The 10799-nt window shown below is 36.3% G+C and overlaps 2 protein-coding genes and 1 pseudogene across 2 annotated transcripts; all 3 read right to left on the minus strand.

Annotated features, from left to right (window-relative positions):
- The window catches only part of LOC104728124, a 7455-nt pseudogene extending 2599 nt beyond the window's left edge, over positions 1–4856 (minus strand).
- Positions 7199–7785, minus strand: LOC104723801 (putative zinc finger A20 and AN1 domain-containing stress-associated protein 8). Its single transcript, XM_010442210.2, has one exon. The coding sequence runs from the start codon at positions 7629–7631 to the stop codon at positions 7218–7220; it is 414 nt and encodes a 137-aa protein (XP_010440512.1). The 5' UTR covers positions 7632–7785; the 3' UTR covers positions 7199–7217.
- Positions 7973–10785, minus strand: LOC104723802 (E3 ubiquitin-protein ligase RHF1A). The gene is made up of 8 exons (XM_019232168.1): positions 10436–10785; positions 9999–10045; positions 9801–9863; positions 9571–9682; positions 9201–9478; positions 8734–8841; positions 8367–8664; positions 7973–8250 (listed from the first exon to the last, which is right to left on the minus strand). The coding sequence occupies exons 1-8, from the start codon at positions 10607–10609 to the stop codon at positions 8233–8235; spliced, it is 1098 nt and encodes a 365-aa protein (XP_019087713.1). The 5' UTR covers positions 10610–10785; the 3' UTR covers positions 7973–8232.

Below are 10799 nucleotides of genomic sequence, written 5' to 3' on the forward strand. Positions count from 1 at the left end.
TTTTTATTGAATTCCGACGGATGTTCCGTCGGTATTTCCGTCGGTAACATCGATAAAACCTAAGTCATTTCATCTTCTTTCTCGCACTCGTCGACATAACGACGACGAATCCTCTCTCTCGCTCTCGCAACCAAAATTCCGGCGACGAATTGGCTTCCAATCCGGCGAATTCCGGCGTCCAAACCAGCTGTTATTCCGGCGGCTTTCTTCCCTCATCCGGCGGATTTCTCTACTTCGGCGGATTTCTCTACTCTGGCGGCTGTCTCTACTCCGGCGGATCTACTCCGGCGGCTCTCTTTAAAGAATGGCGTAAGTTCTCTCATTTTTGTCATATTTCCTTAATTTTTGTTAGCTTTTTAGGATTATGGTATATTTATTAGATTTTATGAAGATTTGGCTTTAGATTAATTTGAAGATTTAGAGTGTTAGATTTGTTGGAGTGTGATTTGTTAGACTGTGATTTGATGAATGATGAATTGGATTTCGTTTTTGTTTTTGTTAGGGTGTTAGATTTCGTTTTTTTTTGATGATTTGGTTTTTGTTTAATTGTTTTATCTTGTTTTTTTTCTAGAAATTTTTTTTTTTGGTTGAAAGTTTAGTTATTTGTTATTATTGTAAAATATGTGTTAATGTTATAAATTATGTGTTAATTTAGTTTTTGAAGAAAAAAACTAAAAATGATTTTGGAAAAAAACTAATACTGTTATTTTTGGAAAAAACTAATTTTTGTGTTTTTGGTAAAACAATCATTTATGTTCTTTAATTAAACTAAAACTCTGGATTTATATTTCTTAATTATCAAACTCCAATCGTTTTTCAGCTTAAAATTTACCATCTTTTTGTGCCTCTGTTGTTTTTTTTTCCCTATATTCATATAGAATCTAAATTTTGTTTTTTTTCCAAAGAAACTATGGTTCTTATGTTGCAAACACATGTGGGAACCACGCTGCTGGAGAAGCTAGTGGTTCCCATTCACGTCATAGCCCCGTTCCAGATTCACAAGCTTCACAACATGCTCCCATGGAGATGACCATTGAAGATTTTGTTTCTCAACCTGGACGAGAACTTATCCCCCGCTTAGATCCTTATGGCGCTCCAAATACCACATGGTTTTGTGATTCGCATAATGGGATCACAAAATCTCTTTTGCGTATGATGTATGGAATCCTCAAAACACCATACGCAAAGTTTTCAGTGATGCCTTCGTCAGAACAAGAAATGTGGTTTAAGCAATTTGCGGTACAGTTTTCAACTTTATTACTTTAATTTTATAACATCGTTTTATAATATTTTTCTCATAATGCATTATCTTACTATTTTTTTTAGCAAGATTTCACTTGGCATCCGGATATCACCAACAACGTTCGAAAAGAGTTTAAGAAGGCGGCTGCTAGACAATATTCTAAGATGTTGAATGAGTGGAAGCAAAAGTGGAAGAAAGGAAAGGTGCCAAAAGGGTTGAGCGATGATCTCTTCCAAGGTTTGATTCAATATTGGGGTGAAGTAAATACAGTTTCACTTTCCTCAAAATATTCTCAGAATAGAAGGAGCGACCGTGGCGGGTTGGGCATGGCAACCCACAACAATGGTCCAGTTAGCGCCTATACCCGACAACGCCAACTTGTAAGTTTTAAGATTTCGTATAATTGTTATTTTTTATCATTAATAAGACAATCTTTATATAATTAAAATACTTCTTTTAGACTATTAGGGATGGTGTGGTACCAGACCATATTACTTTGATGGAGGATATGCATACCAACAAAAAGACCAAACAAATACAAGATGGTAGAGCTAAGCTGGTTGTTGAGAGTTCGAGGAGGCGGCAAGAGGAGATAATCAGTTCCCAACAATCTTCTGAAGGATCGGAGTCTACTGTTGAACTTGGAAGAGAGAAATTAAACGAGATTTTTTATGAGGTAATATTTGTTTTTTTTTAAAATTTGATTTTACTTTGTTTTGTTTTAAAATGTTTGAATAATTTTTAAAATGAATGTGTAGGAAACTGAAAAAAACAAGGGACGGATTTTTGGACTTGGAAATCTCTCCCAACAAAGCCCGTTATCTCAATCAACGGGTTACTCATTTGCTCCCACACAAGAGTTCCAACAAGCTCTGCAAGAGAAGGATGCTCGGATTGCAGCATTGGAAAAGAAAATGGAAGAACAAAAAACAGAGAACAAAAAAAGGGACGAGGAGAACAAGAAGAGGGATGAGGATCTAGCAGCGTTCATGAGCGAGATGCGGGCAAGACATTCTGCCTTTTAGATTTCTGAATTCTAGCTTTGTTTTGTAAAATATTTATGTTTTCGGTTTTTAGAACATTTTCCATGTTTGTACGAAATAATATTTCCCTAAAATTTTTAAATATTATTATATAAGCATTTCTATTTTAACAAAAAATTTAGTATTAAATTTTTGAATAATTATGCAATTTAAAAAAAAATACATCAGTCGGAAATGACGGACTTTTTCAAAGAAATCGGTCGGTAATCTGTCGGAAACGACGGATTTTTTCAAAACATTTCGTCGGTATTCTGTCGGAAATGACGGAGTTTCTCGAAAATCAATCGTGAAACCGTCGGTAGTTCCGTCGGTAATACCGTCGGAAAATCCGTCGGTAATTGTGCTATCGGAAACCCGTCGGTAAATATTCCGTCGGAAACCCGTCGGTATAATGTTGTCAGAAACCCGTCGGTATAATGCTGTCGGAAACCCGTCGGTACATAATCCGTCGGTAAGATATCCATCGGAAATCCGTCGGTATTTACCGACTCAACATGTTTGTCGGTTATCCGTCGGTATTTGTCTTGTCGGAAATCAGTCGGTAATTTCTGATAGATTTCCGACGGATTATTTTTTCCGACGCTCTAGAACCGACGGACATTTACGTCTGTAATTCGTCGGTAATCGTCGTTTCCGACGGAAAACTGATGGATATGCCTGTCGGTTTTATGTTGTTTTCTTGTAGTGGAAGATTCAATAACACATACCAAGAGAAGTCCAATAATGTTTTTTCGATTCCCGGAATAGACCGGAACGCGGCTGTGGCCTCGTGCTTGAATCTGACCTTTAGCCTCCCTACGAGATTAATCACCAGAAAGGCTTAAAAAAGATGTTCGTTGCTATAGTTCGGAATCAAGAATACATATAACCATATACATTTCACTTAAATGATTACTACAATAATAGAGGACATATAACAGGTCCGCTCAAACATTTCACTAAACTACTATAGTTGAGAAGCAAACTCACCAATCCAGCTCTGAATTTACATCTAAGGAAAAGGTTGATTCAATCGGTGTCATGGCTTCTTGCGCAGTCTGTCTCCAACAAAATACCACTTTGCATTAAAAAATTTCTCGCAATGCTATGAAAGTTTGTTTGATTCATTAACTGAATAAGGACTCTACATGATAGAATACTATCAGATCTTTGAATCTAAAAACAATTAAATTGACCCTAAAAGAAAGATATGAACAAAAAGGGAAAAATTGAGAAAACATAACATAAACAGAAAGTTTGTTTATGAGTTTGCATAAATATCCATCAATCTAGATTTGATGAGTTAGATATATTAGCAAGCTAGCAATGTTTCCATAGTAAAAAAATATGATGAGATGTGTGATAGACGCATGACTATATTTCACTATTAGTTAGACAATAGAGTTCTATAGATGAACTAAATTCTGCCTTTCACATAGTTTCTCTCATATGTACCTTCTCAGTTAAATCAAGTGCTCCACTTATGATCGTGGTCTCATCATGTGTAAGTTCACCTCCCTTGCCAGCCGCTTCACCGTGAATAGATACAAGAGCTTTTAACTGAGCCCGCCTAAATAAAGGGTCACTGTGTCCCAATACCCAATCCAACATCTTTGCAATAGGAAAAGCTATCGGGTAAGCGATAATCATTAAGATGCGGACAAGCCAAACCAGATTAGCTCCCACTGCCAGTCCATACCTGGTGCATATGGCTTGAGGAATAACCTGAAATAACGGTGGTCAATTCAGTGGAAGCCATGATAAAACTTAAAGTTTAAATAGCAAAACTTTGGAGGTAAAAGAAAAGCATACCTCTCCAACAAATAGAACGAAAGTGACAGATAGAATAATAGCAACATACTCATTGAATATCTTGTCCAAGTATATAGGAAACCCCTGCAAGTTTCCAAAGTGATACATGTTTAGTTTGGGATCCATACTAATCTAGTCATCATATATAAACTTGTGGGAATAAAAGGAAAAGATTAGGATATGAGAGACCACCTCCATTGCAACAGCATTGAACAAGAGTAGTGTCACTAATAACTGATGCTGTTTCTGGACAACCGGAACAATCGCAGCTGAATCATACAACAACAAAAAAAAAATTATTTCAAGAATTCAAACAAAATCAAGATTCCATAGGGACATGTACAAGCAGTTCCCTAATGATCTCAACTGAGAGGGAAAGAAAAAAAAAAGAGAGATCTCATCTCACCTGATTGTTTCTTCTCCTTTGGAGTGCCGCTGCGTTGGAGGATTTCGAGCTCGACCAGACCGAGAGACATGAGCCCCAAGGTGAGACCAGACATGATACCAGCAAATATGACGAGGAAACAAGAGACACCAGCGTAGATAATCCACCATAACGATCCGAAAGGGATGGCCTCGCCTTCTACGGTATTAGATTGTACAACGCCGGCCAACATCCTTGCAGCCACCACCGCACTGATCAGATGCATATCTTTTCAGAAGAAACAGTTCTCTACCAAAGCATATAAGTTCAGTAAAATCTCAAGGACAAGCTGCAAAAAGAGTGAAAGTTTTATCATTACTCCCTACAAGACCCTTGACTTATTTATGGTGTTTGATTAATGTAGTTTACTCTTCCCACGCGTTAAATCCCAAGGTGTAAATATTATCATATATAGTAGACTAACATGTTGAATAAAAACAAAGATGTGGTGGGGTAGTGGCGCTCTCGCATGAGATGTGAAATCTCTTCCTATAGATCTAACTTTTGGATCACTTCTTTTCAGGAATATCAGAAAATATATATCAAAGCTCGCAGTATATATGAATATGATCACTCATAAGAATGCTTTTTGTGTCCTCATATGAGCCTATATATATCTTCGATTTACTTGCATTCAACCACTTGCCCAACTCTACGTTAATCTTAAGTTAACTTGTACCTCTTAAATGATAGACATACAGTATATCAAAGGTAGGTGCAAGTATATAGCTTCTTCAATGTAAACAATGCTTTATAACTATTAATTAAAAATAAATATAGAATTACCTGTTATATATATATATATATATATATTATATATAGCAAATGTTGTTGTTCATATTTCTTTTCAGAATATCATTTTATAATAAAATAAATAAAAATACCTTTATCCATGTGCTTAATATGCATGATAAAGGTGTTCTTAGTCGAAGTAAGTTAAAAAGACATTTATAAAAACAATTTAATGATATGATAAGTAATTTAATTTAATTAAACAATCTTCCATATGTGTAAGATATCTTGCACATATAGTAAGGAGTAATTGTTATATCATCTAATGATTTCATCAACAACGTATGTGATGTTGAATGGTACTTGAACAGGTCTCTTCACTCCTTTGCTCCATTTGAGACACGGATAATACTCGGTTTTGGGTTTTGACAAAAAAAAAAAAAAAAANGTGACGTCGTGCACATCCACCACGTTATTACTTGGTTATAAAATTACATTAATATATGCACATGTACTTTGGTAATATATTTTATTCTCTTTATTTAATCAATTAATACTTGCTTAGCTTTAAACAAAACAAAAGAGTGGTACGAGGTATCATGGGAGACCTAATAATCATATTATAATGATAAACAGTAAACCATAACACGGATCCCACACGCTATCTTTTTGGTTTTTATCGTGATACTTTTTACACGTTCTCTACCTAACAATGGCGACACTTTTCTTCAAACATGACCAATCACGATAAATTTTATTTGAACTCAGTGACCAACTAACAAGAATTTGTGAAGGTTAACTATATTAGTGTAAAGAACTCCTCTGTCTATAATACTATCAAAACCTTAAACGACTGCCATTTGAAAAATATATTGTATTGTTTTTGAACAAAAACCATGTCATTTTAAGTCTTTAAAAAAAAAAAACACATGCATGTTCTTATGACATATGTCATTTTCCAAAAACAACAAGATGAATTTAAACAAGATATATGTGTAGGGGGGACTATAAACGAAAAAGGTTTTGTTCACTAGCTTTTCTTACTTGAGGGTTTTCGATTAATAATATAGCTAGTTGGATGTTTTTTTTTGTGGTTTTAATGTGAAGATACAGAGAGGATGTTTTTAATGAATTAGCCAACTAATTAATATTTAAAGGGTTTTATACATCATTAAAATCTCTTACTTGAGGTTTTCAGTTTTTTGATAATTTAGTTAAAAAGTGTTAAAGATTGATCAGCCGATACGTGATTGGCTTTCTCATTAAAATCCAAATTTTCTTATATGTATCTTTTGTTACGTTGCAGGTATATTAAACGCTAGCTCACCAAACGGTCTGCGCCCAATGACATCGACAGGTTTGGTTTGAAGGAGACAACTTAGAATTGGTCAACTTGATTCACAAAGGTGACTAGGTGAGGATTATAATAATCTCGGCACTCTTCTCTTTGATCTGAGACATTGGATGTGTCTAAGCTATCATTATTTTCATTGATAGCTATATAATATAAATCGGGAAATTATATGCTGCTGCTCACAATGGTCAAAACAAGCTGCCTCTTACCTTCTGTATATCAAGTGTATTCTGTACCACCTGTTTGATTGGTTAACTATATTTGTATCAGTACCCATTCACAATTTAATGGAAGTTTATTTTATGGTGTTAAAAAAAAAAATACGTATTAAATTAACCACAAAATATTATTATATTTTGTTAATGATTTTTCTATTTGTACAACATATTTAAGAAAAAAAAGAATTTGTTGTCATTTAATTAAGGATGACTTTTGTTGTTGTTCGATTTAACCCCTAACTCTTTCGGCATCTTATTCCTTAGAAACGCGAGCACGACACAGAATGTTTTTGATCACAAACTCGATGATATATATAACTCTAAGTTATAAGAACAGAAAAAGGAACTGGAAAAAATTATTTACGCGGATGATAAAATAAAAAAGAACACCAAGCATCAATTCGAAGGGTGATTAAAGTCTGAAGAGTTTATCACCCTTGACGATAGGGTTTTGTTTAGTTAGCTCATGTTTGGCGGCAGATTTATAATCCGACGGACAAGAATGCTCCTCCGGGTATCGGTGAGACCCGCAGAACATGTGACCACATCTACAGTGAAACCCTAGCAACCCCACCTTCTTCTTGCACGTATTGCATCTACTACTCTTTTTCTTATCCTTCTTCTTCACCTCAATGGCCGTCACCTCCTCGGCTGTGACCTCTTCAGCCGCCTCCGCTGCTGTTTTCAAGTTGTTTTTCAAAGTGGCTAAGTATCTGGCAGACTCGTCCTTTAAGAAATCGTTGTAGCACTTAGAGCATAGGTTCTTTGTCTGTGAAGAGCTGAAGAAGCCACAGCCTCTAATGCATAAAGAAGGTTCTCCTGACATAGCTCTCTGTCTTTGCTTTCTTGTTTTGGTTCTCCACAATCTAATCTTATGTTTGCAACGTTTGGTGTATTTGACTTAGCCTTCTTATTTGTTTTGGCCCTCTACAAATCTAATCTTACGTCTGAAACTTTGTACGTCGTTAAGGTTTTATAGAACTGTGGAAAGCCTTTACCTGATAGATTCAGGTGTTTTATGTCCTAATCAAATTAGATTTTTATGTCTATTTTTCATATTTTATTTGTGGACTTGCCTTTTTTTTTGTTTTTAACAGTGAACTTGTCTATCAATAGAATCATAGTGCAATAGTGATTGAAGTTGCAGCGGACTAATCCAATTCTACGTGAAAAAACATATAACATTATCCTTAGAAATAAAATTAATATAAAGTTTTTGACTCCGTGAAAATCGAGTAATTAAAAGATTACTCAGTTGCTTATTTAAGCCTTCTTAAAGTACTCATCGCAAAAGTAACAGAGAAAAAAGATAGAGAGAGAGAGAGAGAGACCAGACCGTGAGCTCTGAACAATGCAGGATGCGAAGACCAACGGGCAAGTTGAAACAATGGAAACGTACATCGCTTGCATTAAAAGGCCTGATTTCCTCAGCACGTTTCTCCACCCTGAGACGAAATTCAACGATTCTCATTAGCGAAACCCATCGATAGCTTTATGTTTTAATGAAACAAATGTACAAGACGACGAGAGAGAAACTGGGAGAATCGGAGAAGTTTGAAACCTGCAGCTTTTGGGGTTCGTTTTTGTCCCCACTGTTGTTAGACTTGGTATTGGCTTCTACACGCTTCCCTTTGAATGAGAAATTGAATCCAGAAGCAGTAGCAGTGGAGGTTGATACATGAGCAGACCCTCCAAAACGTTTTGAGGCAAAATCCAATCGTTCGATCATTCGTGCAACACCAGCTATTCCAGCATTCATCTCACGTTGGACTCCTTTGCTCAATTCTTTCACTGAGTTATTGCGAGCAAGTAGCTTCTCCTTAAGCCCTTGTTTACTTTTAGAGATCGATTCCTTGTACCTGCAGGCATGTACCAATCAGTTTTTATAACCAACTTATGAACAAAAGAGGAGGGATTGATTGACATACTTTGCAGAAGCAGCAGCTAGTTTGGATTTTATGGCTTCCGGAAGAGAGGATGCTTCACGTGGATCTGGACTTTGAGATGAACGAGATGGAGAAAGGCCAGGGGAGATTCTGATGACAGATACAAGATATATTAAAAAGAGTATAGGTAAGTTCTAATCAATGGAAAAGGCCTGAGCGTTCTCCATGAAGAAGCCGCATAATGTAGAGACATGGTCTAGAATTCCTAAGCATCTCAATTATTTATCAGCAACAAGTAATTAAGCGAAATCACATTTTATCGAGACAAAAATCCACCCAACCAGACATGGTTATAAGAACATATGCATTGCGCAGTCATACATACACATTTTCTCGAGACAACTCAAGCAAATGGAAACCGTACTAATCATGAAAGCTGGTTATTAGAGACAACCTAAGCAAAAAGAAACCGCATAAATCATGAAAGCTTCCCATGTTAAAGTCAATACCTGGATGCGTTGTTGCTATCTGGAGGAGCGGAAGAGTGACGAGAGACAGGGGATGCTGTCATTGAGCCAGGACTCGGACAAAGGTTTTCAACTTGGGAAATAGCAGAGATACGATAAAAACTGGCCAAATCAGAAGGATGAATAGTACTAAGATCACTGGACGAAACAAGACTTGAGGATATTTGACCCTCCCCCCTTCTGCGAAGCAAACAACGCCTATGAGCAGCTTCGGTGAGATGCCTCAAGAACTGTTCATCAAAGCTGCTAAACTGCGATTCCTACTGGGAAGAAATATATCATTACCTAGTCAATAACTACTAGAACCAAAAAGACCTTAGTTTTATTAAAGCACACTGGATAACTTTCGAACCTCTTCAGAGTGAAAATCCTCATGAGAGCGATGAATGGATATTGGAGATGATGAAGATATGTTCTTGGTTTTCAACAATCTTTCCTTTTCCACAGCTACCAAAAGCTCTTGGCTACAAAATAAGAACCAATACTACTAGTAAAGACCCCTAATTGAGAGCAAAGTATCTATGTATAGTAAACTCAAATCGTCGGAACTAAAAAAATCTTTATCCTTAGATGAATGAGTACCTAGCAGGATCTCTCAAAACAAACAATTGCCAGCAAATAGGACACTCTTTGCTTCTCTGTGACCTGCGTAAGAAACCCCAATTTACAAATCAATCACTGATATTAAGATGAACAGAAGAAGAAGATCAAATCTTAACAAAAAGAAGATCACAAATGGTTTATAAGGATTGAATGTGACATAAAACATAGAAGTAGTACCATTCAATGATGCACTGAAGGTGATATTCATGTTTGCAACTCGTAACCTGAGAGGATCAGAACATCCATTGGCAGGTTTAGATATCGGAAACATCGGACAAGTACTACTAACAAAAAGTGGAATATGTTTATGTTAAGATTCAATAGGTTCCAGATGAGAAAGCGAGGCCGATCAAATCGAACAATGTTCGCCGATGGGGTTTAAGAACAAAATAATGATCAAAGAAATCAAACGATCTCGTATTGATAATCTAAGGCAGAATCTCATAGTCACAATCCAATTGTTCCAGATTTAAGGCAACAAAAGGGGGAATATGAAAAACGAGAGCGAGATCGTAAAACCCAGGAAAGAGCTAAAGCGTATCTAAGACAAATGTCGAATAATAAGAGTGAGAGAGAGACAGAGAGAGAGCGAGAGATGAGTTTAAGAATCTGACAGTGGAAGGATCCTGGAGAGTGAAAGGCTCGAGACAGATGCTACAAGCGTCGTCGGTGTTATCATCATCGGAAGCGGAGACGAACGCAGAGGTAGAAGAAGAAGAAGAACCAATGGCGGAATTTAAAGGGGACTCGGATAGGTTGAAAGCAGAAGTATAAGTGAAATTAGACATTGTTGTTCAATGCGAAGAGGAGGAAGAAGAAGAAGCTTGAGGATTGAGGATTGAGGATTAAGAATTTGAGATTCAAGAGGTTGAAGAAGAAGAAGAAGAAGAAGAGGTTTGTGATGGGTGGGATTGATTGATCAAAAAAGGACTGACAAGTCAAAGCAAACGAAAAGTCAAAAAAAAAAAAAAAAAAAAA

The sequence above is a fragment of the Camelina sativa genome, chromosome 11 (assembly GCF_000633955.1).
Source record: "Camelina sativa cultivar DH55 chromosome 11, Cs, whole genome shotgun sequence".
Taxonomy (NCBI): Eukaryota; Viridiplantae; Streptophyta; class Magnoliopsida; order Brassicales; family Brassicaceae; genus Camelina; species Camelina sativa.